The sequence below is a fragment of the Polyodon spathula genome, chromosome 15 (assembly GCF_017654505.1).
Source record: "Polyodon spathula isolate WHYD16114869_AA chromosome 15, ASM1765450v1, whole genome shotgun sequence".
NCBI classification, from domain to species: domain Eukaryota; kingdom Metazoa; phylum Chordata; class Actinopteri; order Acipenseriformes; family Polyodontidae; genus Polyodon; species Polyodon spathula.
The window spans coordinates 32,169,946-32,188,914 of record NC_054548.1 but is presented as its reverse complement, the minus strand read 5'-3'; the positions used below and the strand labels follow the sequence as shown (position 1 = coordinate 32,188,914).

The following is an 18,969-nucleotide window of genomic DNA, read 5'->3' as shown; positions in this document are numbered from 1 at the left end:
GAGTGCAAAGAAGAGCGACCAGAATTATTCCAGGTTTAAAAGGCATGTCATATGCAGGCAGGCTAAAAGAATTGAATCTGTTCAGTCTTGAACAAAGAAGACTACGTGGCGACCTAATTCAAGCATTCAAAATTCTAAAAGGTATTGACAGTGTCGACCCAAGGGACTTTTTCAGCCTGAAAAAAGAAACAAGGACCAGGGGTCACAAATGGAGATTAGACAAAGGGGCATTCAGAACAGAAAATAGGAGGCACTTTTTTACACAGAGAATTGTGAGGGTCTGGAATCAACTCCCCAGTAATGTTGTTGAAGCCGACACCCTGGGATCCTTCAAGAAGCTGCTTGATGAGATTCTGGGATCAATAAGCTACTAACAACCAAACGAGCAAGATGGGCCGAATGGCCTCCTCTCATTTGTAAACTTTCTTATGTTCTTATGTTCTTAAGATTGTCTGCATTCTCTCAGATGGACTCTGTGCTTGGATGTGTGCGTGTGTGACTGAGTGACTAGCTACGTCACAGCCTACTTGCTTGCTGCTGATGTTAGGAGACAGATGACGTCATATTTCTGACTGCTAGTGAAGCATGAGTGCAGTGACAGGTTTTTGAATTGTGTTTTGTGTTTAGAGACTAAGATTTATGTTATAACTTTTCTTATTTCTGTTTATTATTTGTGTACTTAATAAAATACTACTACTGATTAACCATTCCTTGTGTCTGCGTGTGAATGTGTGTTCATAGTAAATCCTCGATCTTTTCAACACGTCAACTTAAATATTGTTAGTATGAGAACTAATCAACCCATATAAACATTACATTATCAATTATTGAATTGAGTACATCTCATTTGTAATACCGAAAGTTCATATTTTAAAAATACATTAATAACTTAAATAATTACATGGACAAAGTGTTTCATGCAGCATGCAAATAACGTTTGGTATCTGAATGCCAATCAATGGAATAAAAGGGGCTAAATAGTTTAGTTTGTTAACCTGTACCTAAAAAGGAGTATTGCATCATCTACAGGACATTTTACATATAGGAATGCGGGAATGCGGGACTGCGTCAGAGGAAGAGCTGGATAAAATGGCTGCCTTACAGTGAGCTTGCACTACTTCAAGTAACTTATTTTCTTTTAATAAAGTGTTTGGTTCATTGAATTACTTGCTGCTGCCTTATGGGAATCCACCACAAAAAACATAAATACTTCAGTCCCCTTATTTGAATGACTTGATCCTATATCTTCCCGGATGACCACTCCAATCACAGGACGCTGGACTGCTCACTAACCCAAAGATTTTTTTTAAAGAATACAGGTGGTACAGCTTTCAGCTATAGGGCTCCTAAACTTTGGAATAAACTGCCTTGTTCTATAAGGGAAGCACCAACCACTGCTATTTTTAAAACAAGATTAAATGACACATTTTTTATATTCAAGCCTATGTATCTTAAAAATGACTTGTCTGCACCTTGTATAGTTCTGTCCTTACTGTTTTATTGTATTAACCTTGTATTGTTCTGTTCTCACTGTTTTATTGTATTAACCTTGTATTGTTCTGTTCTTACTGTTTTATTGAACTAACCATGTGTTGTTCTGTTTGTAAGTAATGAGTTACCAGTTTCATGGATGTCACTGATGTATTTTTTTCTAACGGGGCAGCGAGGATTTCTGGGGATGGAGTAAATGAAACCTCTCAGTTTTTCTTTATTTGATTCATTATGATTCTTGTGATTCTTGGTTTTCATTATATTTTAAAGTGACATTTTCATCATGGCAAAACACAAATGAGTCTGCTTTTAAATCATGCAGTGATTTGGCCATATTTAGTTGCACATCAAACCAAAACCTTTAACTTTTAAACCTGCGGCAGTGTCAGGTGACAGTGCTGGGGAGGCTTTTAATGATAGGAGGTATCCAAGCCAGATTTGCGATTCCACTCCACAGTGGCAACAAAGACATTGTTTGCATTTTGAAACACTCAGTCACTTATCAAATACACTTTGCGGTTTATTGCTGGACTGTTTAAAAATGGTTAAGATCGGCTAGTAGGGTCACATAGGTTGAGACTGAATACTCCTGTCCCTCAAAGCTACGGACAGTAGCATAAAACCTGCAGTAAATTATTCAGATCAGGCAGAGGAATTACTTTGAAATCAATATTTAATCATTTTTGTTTTAGCAAGTCAAACAGGTCACCCGATGCCCAGGCAGTGGTCTTTTTGTGTATTTTTGTCTTCTTTTTCTTTTTCTATGTCCAGTAGTTGTGCTTCAGTAAGTTCAAGCTGACTAGCAGTACTTACTTTTTTGTTTTTCACCACTTGAATTAGTGTTGGTGACGGATTCAAACTCATCCAAAATCTCATCTAGAGTTGACATCTCACCTTTATTGCAAATTTAAATATAGCTACCAGTTTTTAAATACATTTTTCAAAATTCTGTATTAAATGTGGTTAGTGATGTTTATTAATATAACTGTAAATATGGCTATCGTTTTTCTTTTTTTCAATTCTAGTGATGTATAGATATCTACAAGTGATTCACCCCTTTTTGAAAGAAGTTCCAACCCATGATGTAATATTCACAACCCAATGTGACCAGTTTTGACCAATCAGGAGGAGGACACAGTATTTAAAAGACCCATTTTATAACATACTGTGTTTGTATTTTTAGCAGTATTAGCAAGCTTGTTTTCAAGATAGATTGACGTCTCTTCCTAAACAAAAACACCCCCACTGCACTCTTAGCTTCAAAGACCTCAAGGTGTGAGCAAGCTTTGTTTTATTGTTTTGAATAAGCAAACATGGTCTGCTTACAACAATTAGTCTTTCGAGGCTACTTCAGACTGGCCTGTTTGTGGATTGGAGAAATCTGTTGACATTAACATTTATAGTGGTGTTCTAAAAGTTAACAGAAGAACATAAGAAAGTTCCAGTTTATAATACAAACTGAGCGAATGAAAATATTTAAGAACATAAGAACATAAGAAAGTTTACAAACGAGAGGAGGCCATTCAGCCTATCTTGCTCGTTTCATTGTTAGTAGCTTATTGATCCCAAAATCTCATCAAGCAGCTTCTTGAAGGATCCCAGGGTGTCAGCTTCAACAACATTACTGGGGAGTTGGTTCTAGACTGTGTAAAAAAGTGCCTCCTATTTTCTGTTCTGAATGCCCCTTTGTCTAATCTCCACTTGTAACCCCTGGTCCTTGTTTCTTTTTTCAGGTCGAAAAAGTCCCTTGGGTCGATACCTTTTAGGATTTTGAATGCTTGAATCAGATTGCAGAGTAGTCTTCTTTGTTCAAGACTGAATAGATTCAATTATTTTAGACTGTATATGACATGCCTTTTAAACCCAGAATAATTCTGGTTGCTCTTCTTTGCACTCTTTCTAAAGCAGCAATATCCTTTTTGTAGTGAGGTGACCAGAACTGAACACAATATTCTAGATGAGGTCTTATACAGTTTTAACATTACTTTCCTTGATTTAAATTCAACACTTTTCACTATATATTCCGAGCATTTTGTTAGCCTTTTTTATAGCTTCCCCACACTGTCTAGGTGAAAACATTTCTGAGTATCTCCCATATGGTATTTATATGCACATTTTTATTGCCTGCGTGCAGTACCTTACACTTTTCTCTATTAAATGTAATTTGCCATGCGTCTGCCCAGTTCTGAATGCAGTTCTGAGTCTTTGCTACCTTATCAGTGTTTGCCACACCTCTTACTTTTGTGTCATCTGCAAATTTAACAAGTTTGCTTACTATATCAGAATCTAAGTCATTAATGTAAATTAGGAATAGCAGAGGGCCTAATATTGATCCCTGTGGTACTCCATTGATTAACTTGCTCCATTTTGAGGTTTCTCCTCTAATCAGCACTTTCTGTTTTCTATATGTTAACCACTCCCTCATCCATGTGCATGGATTTACTTGAATCCCTACTGCATTCAGTTTGAGAATTAAACACAAAAAGCAAGCAGGTTAGTTAGACACGATGGCTCTTTCCTAAAACCGTGCTGACTGTCTCCCAGGACCCTGTTACCATACAGGTAATTTTCCATTTTGGATCTTATTATAGCTTCCATAAGTTTCCATATAATAGAAGTGAGGCTTATGGGTTGTAGTTACCTGGTTCGGTTTTGTTTCCCTTTTTGTGGATCGGTATTACATTTGCAATTCTCCAGCCTGTTGGTATAACCCCTGTGTCAAGAGATTGTTGCATGATCTTAGTCAGCGGTTTGTAAATAACGTCTTTCATTTCTTTGAGTACTAGCTTTAGTAATTACTTTTTGGGTTTTAAAAAGCACTTCAAAATGAGACCATGTTGTGGTCTGAGTTTGCCAATGGTTCTCTGACCTCTGTTTTAGTTACAGTGCCTATAGGGAGTATTCACCTCCCTTGGCCATTTTCACAGTTTGTTGTGTTACAACCTGAAATCTTGATGCATTGAAATTGAATTGTTTTTCCTTTGATTTACACAACCTACTCAACACTTTCAATGCGTGAAAAAAAAGGGGGGGGAGGGGGGGGGGGGGTTGGTGGTGAAAAAACAAATCATTTAAAAATAAAAACCTGAAAAGTCTTCATTAGATAAGTATTCACCCCCTTTGCTATGACACTCCTACATAAGCTCAGGTGCAACCAATTGCCTTCAGAATTCACACAATAAGTTAAATGGAGTCCATCTGTGTGCAATAAAAGTGGTTCACATGATTTCAGCTTAAAGACATCTGTCTCTGTAAGGTCCCACAGTTGGGTAGTGCATTCAAAGCAAAGACAGTAAGAACATAAGAACATAAGAAAGTTTACAAACGAGAGGAGGCCATTCGGCCCATCTTGCTCGTTTGGTTGTTAGTAGCTTATTGATCCCAAAATCTCATCAAGCAGCTTCTTGAAGGATCCCAGGGTGTCAGCTTCAACAACATTACTGGGGAGTTGATTCCAGACCCTCACAATTCTCTGTGTAAAAAAGTGTCTCCTATTTTCTGTTCTGAATGCCCCTTTTTCTAAACTCCATTTGTGACCCCTGGTCCTTGTTTCTTTTTTCAGCACCATGAAGACCAAGGAGCTTTCAAAACTACTCTGGGAGAAAGTTGTGGAAAGGCACAGATCAGATGTGGGGTATAAAAAGACACTGAATATCCATTGGAGCACAGTCAAGTCGATCATTAAGAAGTGGAAGGTATACGGCACCACCCAGAATCTGCTTAGAGCAGGCTATCCTCCCAAACTGAGCAGCTGGGTAAGAAGGGCATTGGTCAGAGAAGCCACCAAGAGGCCAATGACAACTCTGAAACATCTACAGCGTTCCATGGTTGAGATGGGAGAAACTGTCCATATGTCAACAATAGCTGAGGTACTCCACATATCTGGCCTGTATGGAAGAGTGGTAAGAAATACGCAATCTCTGAAAAAAAAGCCCATGTAAAATCCTGCTTGGAATTTGCAAAAAGGCATGTGGGAGACTCTAAAAAGATGTGGCAAAAGATTCTGTGGTCCGATGAAACAAAAATGGAACTATTTGGCCAAAATGCAAAGTGTTATATCTAGTGCAAACCCAACACAGCACATCACCCAGGTAACACCATTCCTACTGTGAAGCGTGGTGGTGGCAGCATCATGCTATGGGGATGCTTTTCATCAGCAGGAACTGGGCAGCTTGTCAGGACAGAGGGCAAAATGGATGCATCTAAATACAGGCATATCCTTGAGGAAATCCTGCTTCAGTCTGCAAAAGACCTAAAACTGGGACGGAGATTCACCTTTAAGCAGGACAATGACCCCGAGCACACAGCCAAAGCGACACTGGAGTGGCTTAAAAATAAGAAGGTGAATGTCCTAAAGTGGCCCAGTCGAAGCCCGGACTTGAATCCAATGGAGAATCTGCGGCAAGGCTTGAAGATTACTGTCCATCAACGATCCCCATCCAACTTGACAGACTTGAACAATTTTGCCAAGAAGAATGGGCGAATATTGCACGATGCAGATGTGCAAATCTGGTAGACTTACCCCAAAAGACTCACACCTGTAATTGCTGCCAAAGGTGGTTCTACTAAGTATTGACTCAGGGTGTGAATACTTACCTAACCAAGACATTTCAGTTTTTTTATTTTTCACTAACTGTTGTTTCACAATAAAAAATTATCTTGCCTCTTCAAAGGCAGTTAAACGAGGCAGTCTTCCCAGCGACAGCGAGTGGAAGCGACAGCGAGTGGGAGAAGTACAGGCGTGGAAAAGTACAGAGCAGTTTCGAAGCAGTTTGAAAGCAGGTTGACGGCTGCAGAAGAAACTAAACTTCAAAAAAAAAAAAAAAAAAAAAAACTATCAACATGGTCTTCAAGCCAGTAATCTGTGACACCTGCTTGATGTGGGAAATCCGAAAAAACCCAGCGGAGCTAAACCAAGTGTGCGTAAAGTGCTGCGCGATCCAGGATTTGCATAAACTAGTAAGTATGCTAGAAATGGAGCTGGAAGAAGTGAGACAGCAACAGGATCTTGAGGAACTGGCACACCCACAATTCATGGAAGTCTGCATCACCCCTAACAGACTGAAAGCCACCAGGGAGATAGAAGGTCAGAACAGCTGGGTTCAGGTAGGCAGAAGCAGAGAAAAAAAGAAACTTCCTCAAACACAACCACCAGAAATCAAAACAACCAATAGATTTGAGTCACTTCAAAATTTTGATGAGCAGAACCAACAACAACAGAATGAAAGGAACAACATCCAGGACCCTATTGACAGTGGTGACCAGACAGCAAAAAGAAGGGAGGTCATGATTGTTGGGGACTCCATATTGAGAAACACAGCAAGTTCAATTCGCAGTTTGGACCCCCTTACTACAACAGTGTGCTGCCTTCCGGGAGCATCAGTCAAGCACATCACTGAGAACGTGGACAGGCTCCTAGAACGAACAGGAGATGACCCGGTAGTAGTCGTCCACATCGGTACAAACAACATTGGAAGAGACAGACCAAAATCCCTGCAAAACAAATTCAGAGAGCTAGGAAGGAAATTAAAAGAGAAAACCAAAACTGTGGTATTTTCTGGTATACTACCGGCACCTTGCAAAGGACCATATGGACAGCTGGAAATAATTAATCAAAACGCATGGCTGAAGATGTGGTGCACACGGGAAGGCTTCACCTATCTTGATCATTGGACCACATTCTACAACGAGGACTATCTGTATAGACGGGATGGACTGCATTTAAATAACAAGGGAACCAGTCTACTCGGAGAAAAGATCCTCGAGCAGGTTCAGAAGCATTTAAACTAGAAAGGAAGGGGGGAGAAATCAACAAAAAAACAGAAGGGAGACCGCATCAAAACAAGAACAACAACTCAGGTAAGACAACAATTAAATGTATTTATCTAAATGCTAGAAGTATCAGAAACAAAATTCTAGAACTTGAAGCTACTGCACTAACAAGTAACTATGATGTGATAGGTGTTACAGAAACTTGGTTGTCTGAGAGTGATGGGGACGAATATAATATTTGTGGGTATACACTGTATAGGAAAGACAGGCAGGACAGAAGAGGAGGAGGGGTAGCGCTATACAAGAAACAGTCTTGAAGCCCAGGTGTTAAACCTGGACAAAGAAAATAAAGCCGAATTAATATGGGTCAGAATAACAGACAAAAATTCAAAGGGCATAATAATAGGAGCATGCTATAGACCGCCAGATTCAGACGGTGAGCAAAATAATCTGTTATACAATGACATTAGAAATGCGTGTAGCAAAGGAGAAGCCATACTAATGGGGGATTTCAACTTCCCCCATATAAAATGGGAAAACCCAGTGGGTAGCACGACGGATGAAATTGAAATGGTGGAAATGACAAATGACTGCTTCCTAACACAATTTGTCAAGGCACCAACTAGAGGGGAGGCATGCCTTGATTTAGTCTTTTCAAATAACGAAGACAGAATAACTAAAACAGAGGTCAGAGAACCACTGGCAAACTCAGACCACAACATGGTCTCATTTGAAGTGTTTTTTAAAACCCCAAAAGTAAAGACTAAAGCTAAGGTTTACAATTTTAGAAAAGCAAACTATGAAGGTATGAAACAGAGACTAACAGAAGTAGATTGGAGTAAAATAGAGAAAACACCCACAGAAGAAGGATGGTTGTTCTTCAAAAATGTAGTACTAGAGGCGCAAAACAATTACATCCCTAAAGTAGACAAATCTAAATGTAAAACTAAATTGCCAAAATGGTTTAATAGATCAATTAAAAAAAATATTCAGCGAAAAAAGGCACTTTACAGAGCATTAAAAAAGGACCAAAAAGAAAGTACGCAGAAAGAGTACACGGAACTGCAAATGCAAGTCAAAAACGAAGTTAGAAAGGCCAAGAGAGAAATAGAAATGAACATTGCTAAGGGGGCTAATACCAATTCCAAAATGTTTTTCCAATATTACAACAACAAGAGAACGTTCAAAAGAGGAGATTAAATGTTTAAGAGATACAAATGGCAAAATCGTAGATGAAGAAAAAAAAATAGCAAATATATTAAATGATTACTTTTCACAAGTTTTTACAAAGGAAGATACTGACAACATGCCCCACATGTCATCCAGTTCCTATCCAGTTTTAAATAACTTTAGCATAACTGAGGCAGAAGTGTTAAAGGGACTAGGAGCTCTTAAAATAAACAAATCCCCTGGGCCGGATGAGATCCTCCCAGTAGTACTCAAAGAAATGAAAGAAGTAATTTACAAACCGCTAACCAAGATCATGCAGCAGTCTCTTGTACCGACAGACTGGAAAATTGCAAACGTAATACCGATCCACAAAAAGGGAAACAAAACTGAACCAGGTAACTACAGACCAGTAAGCCTGACTTCTATTATATGCAAACTTATGGAAACTATAATAAGATCCAAAATGGAAAATTACCTATATGGTAACAGGGTCCTGGGAGACAGTCAACATGGTTTTAGGAAAGGGAGATCGTGTCTAACTAACTTGCTTGATTTTTTTGAGGATGCAGCATCGATAATGGATAATTGCAAAGCATATGACATGGTTTATTTAGATTTCCAGAAAGCTTTTGACAAAGTCCCGCACAAAAGATTAATTCTCAAACTGAATGCAGTTGGGATTCAAGGAAACACATGTACATGGATTAGGGAGTGGTTAACATGTAGAAAACAGAAAGTACTGATTAGAGGAGAAACCTCAGAATGGAGTGTGGTAACCAGTGGTGTACCACAGGGATCAGTATTAGGTCCTCTGCTATTCCTAATCTACATTAATGATTTAGATTCTGGTATAGTAAGCAAACTTGTTAAATTTGCAGACGACACAAAAGTAGGAGGAGTGGCAAACACTGTTGCAGCAGCAAAAGTCATTCAAAATGATCTAGACAAGATTCAGAACTGGGCAGACACATGGCAAATGACATTTAATAGAGAAAAGTGTAAGGTACTGCACGCAGGAAATACAAATGTACATTAGAAATATCATATGGGAGATACTGAAATTGGAGAAGGAATCTATGAAAAAGACCTAGGAGTTTTTGTTGACTCAGAAATGTCTTCATCTAGACAATGTGGGGAAGCTATAAAAAAGGCTAACAAGATGCTCGGATACATTGTGAAAAGTGTTGAATTTAAATTAAGGGAAGTAATGTTAAAACTGTACAATGCACTAGTAAGACCTCATCTTGAATATTGTGTGCAGTTCTGGTCACCTCGCTATACAAAAGATATTGCTGCTCTAGAAAGAGTGCAAAGAAGAGCGACCAGAATTATTCCGGGCTTAAAAGGCATGTCATATGCAGACAGGCTAAAAGAATTGAATCTGTTCAGTCTTGAACAAAGAAGACTACGTGGCGACCTAATTCAAGCATTCAAAATTCTAAAAGGTATTGACAGTGTCGACCCAAGGGACATTTTCAGCCTGAAAAAAGAAACAAGGACCAGGGGTCACAAATGGCGTTTAGACAAAGGGGCATTCAGAACAGAAAATAGAAGATACTTTTTTACACATAGAATTGTGAGGGTCTGGAATCAACTCCCCAGTAATGTTGTTGAAGCTGACACCCTGGGATCCTTCAAGAAGCTGCTTGATGAGATTTTGGGATCAATAAGCTACTAACAACCAAACGAGCAAGATGGGCCGAATGGCCTCCTCTCGTTTGTAAACTTTCTTATGTTCTTAAATATTTTCATTCACTCAGTTTGTATTATAAACTGGAAGGACCGTGTGAGATGCAGAGAAAAGCGTATGAGAAATATTCATGAGTGTTTTCTTTCTTTGTTCGTGTCTTTTTAAACACAAATCCAGAGCTGTTGCCACGTGCCAGCACAAAACTGGATCAACACTGCACTACAGTCACTGTTAAACTTGTTATCACGCACCACGAGCGCTACAGCACACACTCTGATTTGGTGATCTGTATTGTATATTGTGGATGTACTAACTGAGTTTATTATTTGGGATTGCAACCCATTATTATTAAACAGTGCAATACACATTGCTGTATATTGTCTGGGACTACTGAAAAATAAAAACACCCCTTTTTCTACACTGGATTATAATTGTCTGCCTGTGATTATTCATGCACAGTCCCATACATAGAACAGTGCTCTCCCGAACCTCTCCCAGATGAGACTCAACAACTCAGGGTGAAGCCCCCACTCTGAGGCGCTGGGAACTCTTCATCAAGCCCAGAAGTTTCTAGGACGCCACTACCATGAGTGCACTGTTGAGCTGAAAGAGCAAACAGGCGGCACCTTACAGCTGCGGGATAGCCGTTTCTCAAGCATGCACCTCAAATAAGGGACACAAAATCTGAAGAAGCTGAGATTTACCAGTGCCTCTTTGGCATGCTCTGGCCCCAGGCAGTAAGAGCGCCTGCCGTGCTTGTCCTCAATAGGCTGACTGGCCTTGCATGTCTAACAGGGCTAGAACCTGGGCATGACACAAGGAGCAAGCAATGCAGTGTACAGCTGCAGTTCTACAGGTGCTGCCTCAATCTGCTTATAGATATTGACCAAGCGGGTCAAAACACGAGCAAAACCAGTTTGGTACTGGTTTGGTGCCTGTAGCACGGAGTCGACGCCTCGCCCTGGTGCCTCAGTCCTGGTTTGGTACTGGTTCGGTGACTGTAGCACGAAATTGCTGCCTGATCCTGGTGCCTTGGTCCCAGTTTGGTACTGGTTCGGTGGCAAATTGGGTCGGTGACCTCAGTACCGGTACAACACGGGTCCATCGGTTCGCAGTCACCGCGGGTGGAAGCGTACAGGAGATGCCCTCCTGTACAAACAACTAGCAAAACCACGCAAACAGCACACAAACGAGACTGGTAATGGTACTAACAGCCTTCGTAATGGTGATGCTAAAGATATCACAAAAACAGAAGCAAGATACTGTGGAAGACATTGTAAGCAATCACAATCGAAGCAAGTAGCACCACATTGCAGACAGGCCTGCTCGTAGTTTTTGTAAAAAAAAAAAAAACCACTGAAGAAAACACTCTCTCAATAATTACATATAAGTTTCCTTATAACAGCCTTAGCTATGTAGCCACAGAGCAAAAGGTCAGCCAACTTACATTGCTGAATCCCTGGGAAGGAGCGACTCAAGCCACTGGATTTATGTGGAGCACAAGGTTGCAGTGGAAAGTACCAAGCAACAGGCTGTAGTGCACAATTTACCCATAATTAGTAAAAACTATTACAGCGACTATTTTAACATCACATAAAATCAGCATACAGACACAATAAATGTGAAATGTATAGCAGATAGAAGTAACAGGTACTTATCTGAACAAGGCTCATCCGTCAGGTCAGGAAAAACGGCGCGGAGATCGTGAGCACAGTAATGCCCTCGGGGACGGGGTCACGACTGCGTCACAGGCTCTGCGAGCAGCTTTGGTATATCTTAATCAGGTTTTAGGAGGTAAATACCCATATGGTAATGGTTACATTTCATACTTGAAAGGGAAAGACTGTCAGGTGAGGCTCAGCTTTTGGTTTATGTACAATACATCTGAGATGGGACAACAGAAGAACAGCTGTTTTGCAAATCACTGACAATAAAAACAAAAACTGATGAGATTAAGTGCCTGGATAATTTTATGTCGAACAATATTCTGGACTGGGGGTAGTGTTATGGTGTGTGCACAGATGGTGCAGCTTCAATGAATGGGAGGCATAATGGGTTGCAAAGAAAATTAAAGATGCAGCACCATTGTGACAGAAATACAATGAGTTCTGGTTGTAAATTGCTAAATAGCAAAAGGAGAAGTCTCTGGTCGGGCTGGCCTGACAGTTAGTTTCCGAGGTCAGGAAGTCGGTCAGCCTGGAAGGAAGCGAGACTCTTGTTGCAGGAACATATTGACCTGGAAGGTAAACGAGGTAGCAGCTGCAAGCAATAGACGCAGCTGCAATCGTTTACCAAAGGGTCATGTGGGATAGCATAAAAGGGGCCAGAGAAACGCTAATCTTTTCTTTGCTTGGTTTAAAATACGAGGACCAAGAAGGACCGGGAGATTGTCCCTTGAAATAGAAAACAGTTTGTGAGTGTTTTATTTGTTTGTGTGTTTAGTAACTGTCTGTGTCTTTTTGTAATCACAAGACAGCTAAGAACGAATCCGGAACTGTCGCCTTAGGCCAGCACTAAACCGGATCATCGGTGCACTTTCCACTCACTGTCTTTAATAAATGATCACCCACACGAGCACTACAGGACGCACCCAGACTGGTGACCGTGTCTTGTATTATTGTGGGGTGGATAAATACTGTGTTATAATTTTGGTTGTGCAGAACCGTTTGTGTAAATACCCTCTGTGCTTTACGCATAGGTGTGTATTGCAGGAGGTTTACTGTTTTGGTCACCAGACCAGGAATTACAAAATAAAGTCTTTCTAACTGGATTACAATTGCCTGCCTGTGATTATTCCTGCACTGCATCACCCATCACCTGTACACAATCAGAAGCCACTTTGCCACAACCGTTCACAAAATTAACACATTGCATGCTTCATAGGGAACACTTACTTGTGAAAGACGCCAGATGACCTTAAAGATGTACTTGACAGAAAATAAAAGTTGTCAACATTATAAAAGCACTCTCATTGAATGAACGCATTTTTCTGGTATTGTGTGCAGAAATGGGGGTGATGCATCATACCCTTCTTTTTCACTCAGAGATTAGATAGCTTACCAAGGGAAAAGGTCTTAATCGAGTTTTTGAACTTCCGGAATCTGTTAAGATGCACTGTTCAGCTGTAAATTCTCAGATGAAAATTGGCTTGCTGACATATTTGATCACCTGAATCAACTTAATATTAGCATGCAAGGGTACTGGTCCACGCTTGTCACACTATCGAACAAAGTGTCAGTGTTCATTGAGAAACTGGATGGGGGGGGACGACGACACGTGAGCATGTTTTCACTTCTTCATGAATTGAAGCCGACCTCCTGGTTTTATGTGCAGTAATGGGGGGCACCTAGATCCCCCTATGTACCAATTTATTTCAGTGACATGGTAAGCACTTCTGAAAGAGTGTGGATCACAAATCCCTTTTTACCAACCAACTGGGATTGTTTGAAATGACCCCCAGAGAGGAGAATCCATTTAGTGAGCTTGGAAACATTTGTGCAAACTATTAAAGGAATGAAATGTGTAAGAAACCATTTATGAACAAAATGGTGAAGCTATATGTTTGGGGCAGGGGTCCACATGTTTGTCTTTTTAAGTTAAGGGGTCCCCGGATTAAAAAAAAAAAAAAAACGTTGAGAGCCACTGCTCTAGACCAAAACATCTCTGCATTTATTTAGAACAAGAGGCCACCTTTCTCCCCTGGAATACCGCTGAGGGTTTTGCATAACCAACACCAGTAATATTTCTTCTGGTTACAGTCTCTCATGTTCCTTCTATTTCCTATTTCACGCCGGTTGATGCAAATCATCGGTTTCCACCTTATCTGGGAAGATGGTGTAACTTAGTGGTGTGCACAATTTTTATATACCGCCTCCTTCTAAATCTGAAATTTCTAACTCTGAAATCTGTAACTCACTGATCTGTCAAGGACAGTGGGAATGAAGTCATAGCCGATCCCCTCCACTTCATACGAGGTCTTATCAGTCTTGTTCATTTCCTCCGGCTCAGAAAGGATAGAGCCCTCAGGATCCACTCCGATAATCTGAACAAAAACAGAAAGCCATTTTAATACCAGAAATACACATTTCAATAGCAAATGGCAGTGCAAAACTCCCAAGATGTAGGGAACTATTTGTTTTGCCAACTACTTTAACCTGATCCATAATAATACACTGTACATCCAAACAAAAAAAGAGAAAAGGTTGTCCTCCAATTCTGAAATTTGCCTTTCACAGGTTACAAGCTTTCAGAAACTTCATTCCACCTCCTGCCATTTACTGTGTAATCCAGCTGTTTCTACACCTGGAAAAAGCAACATGAAGGATAACATAATGCTTGTGACAGATAAACATGTGCGTCCTTTATAAATATTTGTCAAGTACAGTAATTCTATTTTTTCATTCGTTTTGCACACTTGAAAATGGTCACTATTTTGGGGGTTTTGAAAAATACACAAAATTCTAATATTAGCTGAACATCATTTCAGACTTAACAGGGCTTGCAAAATCGCTAGCCCGACGTTCCGGGACAACCAAAAAATGTATCTGTCGGACAACGTGTTTTTTTGGGGTTTTTTTGCTGCTTGCCAGACGGACAATCCGATTTTTCCCCTGGACAAGAAAACGTTCTGTGGTTTATCAAACGGCAGTTTCTCAATCGAGATTCCGCTCACAGATCATCCCGGTAAAGCACGTTTAAAAGAAACCAAAGTATTTCATTGGTAATGCTTGAATGATTTCCAGGGTGACGTACAAATTGCTTCTGACCAAATCCCATGAGGATTGCCCCATCTAACACCCCAGACAACTCTATCTAGTCAGCGTACTTAATGTTACGTTCTTGTTAGCTAGCTAACTAGCGCACTCATTTGTACTCAGTCACGTAGTTAGTTTTCTACCTCTGGTAAATTATTAGTTTATGTTAAATCGTGTATATGTAACGTAATTCTGTGTAACGTTAAGTTTGATAGGTTAACGCAGCCTCTTTATACACGCCATCTATCTAGCTATGTGCGCGTTATGTTAACGTTACTTATCCACATGACGTTCATTTGTATGTATGCTAGCTTCAATGTAGAAATGTATGTATGTTAGTCTAGCAGGTGTCTGTTATTTGACTTTATTTGTGTATGCTTCTCTGGTGTAGTTTCACATCCACCTTTTTTTTATTGCCACACGTCAAATAAATCTGCCAAAACACAAAACGTTTTGTGTGTTGAAGGAGGAGGGAGTTTAGCTGCCTGTCAAGGACGACGCTCACGGGGTGACAGAACAGTGACAAATACTGTAATAATAAAGGAAATCAAAGAATAAAATGGTACTAATACTATTAATAAAATTTAGCTAATGCTTTATCCAAGGTGACTTCCTTAACTTACTCCAGTAGCTTATATTGTTCATTTTGGATTGTCCTTTTACTGTAGCGAACAAAAGGCTTTGGACCCAAACAGGGTTGTTATAGCGAGGCTGTACTGTATTTAGTATTTGGCTTGTATGCTTAATACACAGCACTTAAACATTTTAATATATAATGCGTGCACATTTGTTAGCTCATTTTTGTTATTTTTCACCACCCATAGTGTTCAACATTTAACAGAGAGTATAAAGAAGTTTGGATCAGAATCCAATATCATCCCTTAGAAAAAAGTAACATACTGCAAGTATACTTGTGCCAGAATTGTCTGGTTTTACTATAGTATTGGTACCATTAGTCTATCCTATTTTGGCACAAGTATACTTGCAGTATATTCTTTTTTTAAAATAATGCAACGTAGTTCTCAAATATTGGACATTTCTTAGATTGTATTTTACTTCTCTTTTGCATACCTGCATTGTCTCTTGCTAGATCTGCACCTCCAGATTCTGACAAATACTTTTAGAAAACCAGGAGCAACTTCTGCTCTGGATCAAAAAGCTATAATGCTCTGGGGCTGCCCGTCTATGTGGATAACTATCAAAAAACTAGTAGAAACTAAACTAAAGCACAAACAAACTAAACTAAAACAAATGGAAAAAGTATGGAATTTTCATGTTGAAAAAGTGCATGAACCCTGCGATACTGTACCTATTGAGTACAGTGTACTTTGTACAAATCACAGTCCATTGGTCAATTATGGGCAACTTCACATTTTTTTGGACAACCAAATGTCAACAATGGACTGCCCGAAGGGCAAGAACCATTACCAAAAAGCGAGCCCTGCTTAATTAACACATATTTGTTGAGAGATTAGTTGATTTTAATTAAATAAACAAAATCATTCATGAAAATGCATCCATGCTTGAGATCTTTGTGGAGTTTTGTGCCTTAAAGTGATTGTAGCTAACAAAATCAGTACAAGTACAACATATTTCGTGGTTTATAATGTTATAGGATAGTATGTGTTTCTTTCAAAATTGCAAATTTGAGCCCTGTGTAGCTAATGGAAGTGCAAAATAGGTCAAGTTTATGGAATTATCTTGTTAGCTGCAATTATTTTATTGTATTGGGTTTTACATGCATAATGACTTGGGGGATACTTTAGGCAATGATAAATATAACCCAGTTATCCCCAAAACTGACATCATTAAAAGAATGTACTGTATACAGATTTTGTAAAGATATTAAATGAAATATTTGAAATACAAGTTAACTTTTTTTAATACACACAAAGACCACCAAACTTAGTTATAAGTTTATTTCTGTGGATGTTAGTTTTCCTCTGATAAAGATCAAGCCTACAGTGTTCAACAGTTCCACAAGTACAAAGATTACGTTGACAAGGTAAAGAGAAGGGCAAAAAGGCTAACCCCAGTACCAAATGATATCAAGTTAAAATTATTAAATCCCTTTATTCTTGGGGGAGGCAAAAGGAGAGACATTTAAAAGTTCAGAACTAGATGCTGTACAGCGGGGTAGCTTTAAATCGGTTTTTGCTCATTTGTATAAACTTAGTTGCTGAACTGTATCTTTTTTTAATATTTTTTTTTTTTAAAGAATATGAATTATTTTTTAAAAAGTACTTAAAATATGTACTAAACTCAATGAAAAAAAAATTTCTGTCCTTGTCCCTTTAGAGGAAAAAAAATGGTAAAATGACATCACAAACATTAAAACACACTTAGATATTGCTCTGTAGCAAACACCTCAGGTTTTTACAGCTCTTTGCAAAACTCAAGTTAGCACTCACCTTGCAGTTAGGGCACTTCTCCTTAAGTTTTCTAGCAATGCCAGTGATGGTGCCCCCTGTCCCAGCTCCAGCCACCAGCATATCAACCTTCCCTAAAGTTTATAAAAAGGAGGTATAAATAATATATAGTTAATACACTACCTTCCAACAGCACACATTTATTTCAGACGGCGGCTGAAAGGAAGGCTTCAGAACAGAAAAGCCATGTTCTTATCCTGTGTTTCATCTTGTTGTCTAGCAAATTGTAGGGGTGTCTTGCAGTGCCATAGTTGGTGTTAGCTCCAGTGACCTCAACAGTTGCTAATGGGCTTTAGTGTTAAATAATAAAGCAACTATGGGAAAATATGACCAATAGGTTTCAATGTGCTGCAAAGAGAAAGTGTTCTTTTAAAAGAGCCAACACTTCTTTTGCAGAATGCCATTATACCATTAGTTTTTATCTATGTACTTTATGTATTGTGAATGATGTACTGTGGTCTATGACTATGCAAAATTAATTTATCTTAATTATACAGTGCTTCATCATACCTAAGAATACAGGCTATAAGCACAGGTGTTGCAAAGTGAACACTGAAAACGCATTAGAAAAAAACTTTACATTATACATACAGTATCTTTAAGAACTACAGGAGTTAATGCCTCCCTCATACGATACTCGGAATCTCAGAAAACATCATATGTACTAGCAAGCATTTAACATTCGTGCCAGAAATGTTACCTTTAATTCCAATTACAAAGTAGACCATTTAAAAAAAAGCTTGCAAACAATTATGTATTCACAATCTCTATAAAGCAGTAAGTAAGCTTCCAGATGTAAACATTCAAACCTACCATCACACTGCTGGATAATCTCCTCAGCTGTAGTGTCATAGTGAGCCAAGGGGTTGCTGGGATTTCGATACTGTGAAAAGGCAACAAGAGTTTCAAGGGCACTAGTCTAAAGCCGATAAAAACACCAGGCAACTGTTGCCACGACAAGTTGCATGCAACGTTATCAAGGAGTTTTTTCAAAGTTGCTCAAAATTAGATACTTTTGATTTTGTTGCTTCAACTTTAAACTGTCACGGCAACTTCGGTGTAACAGCCAATCATGATCCAGATGTATGTCATGTGACCTTAAGACGCCGACTGAAAAAAGTAAATAAAACATGGCTACTAAAAAGTAAGTTATCTACATTATGTAAAATTATGTTTCTTATGTTATAGCTTACAGTAGCTAAATTATATCACAGAGCTCAAATAATGATAAGGCCTACTCTGTACTATGAAGCCTTGGGTTAGGGTATATGGGTGAACCTATTAGCGAGAGGGAAGCAGGTACAAGCGAAGGACAACCATAGTCACTTTCTGCCATCTTGTTGGATTTATAGTAATGTTGTTTGTATATGTAGTACGTTTGCAAATCCCTGTAGATCACCTTGATTACTTAACATAACACTAAAAGCCTGTGGACTGCTGACACTATTCACATTTTCCAAGTCACACTGGCTACAAAAAATATCAATTAAAGTAACAATTAAAAAGAAGCTTAAACAACTTCAGTTAGCTATCGTCTTAGTGCCTGTAACTGTACTTTCCTAAATGTACGTGTAAAAAATTCAAAATTTTATTTCAATTTGTAATATGCTTTTGTTTTAGTTCACAGGTTATTATGGGATCCTTCAAATCCTGAATACTAAAA

The 18,969-nt window shown here is 39.0% G+C and overlaps 1 protein-coding gene across 1 annotated transcript in view; it reads right to left on the bottom strand.

Moving 5' to 3' along the window:
* Positions 1 to 18,969, bottom strand: part of LOC121327900 (cystathionine beta-synthase-like protein) — a 120,756-nt gene that overhangs the window by 54,712 nt on the left and 47,075 nt on the right. The window contains exons 7-9 of the mRNA XM_041272224.1: positions 18,120 to 18,189; positions 17,289 to 17,380; positions 14,040 to 14,165 (exon numbers count right to left, since the gene is read on the bottom strand). Of these exons, the coding sequence (XP_041128158.1) occupies positions 14,040 to 14,165; positions 17,289 to 17,380; positions 18,120 to 18,189 (288 nt within the window). The remainder of the gene's footprint in view (positions 1 to 14,039; positions 14,166 to 17,288; positions 17,381 to 18,119; positions 18,190 to 18,969) is intronic.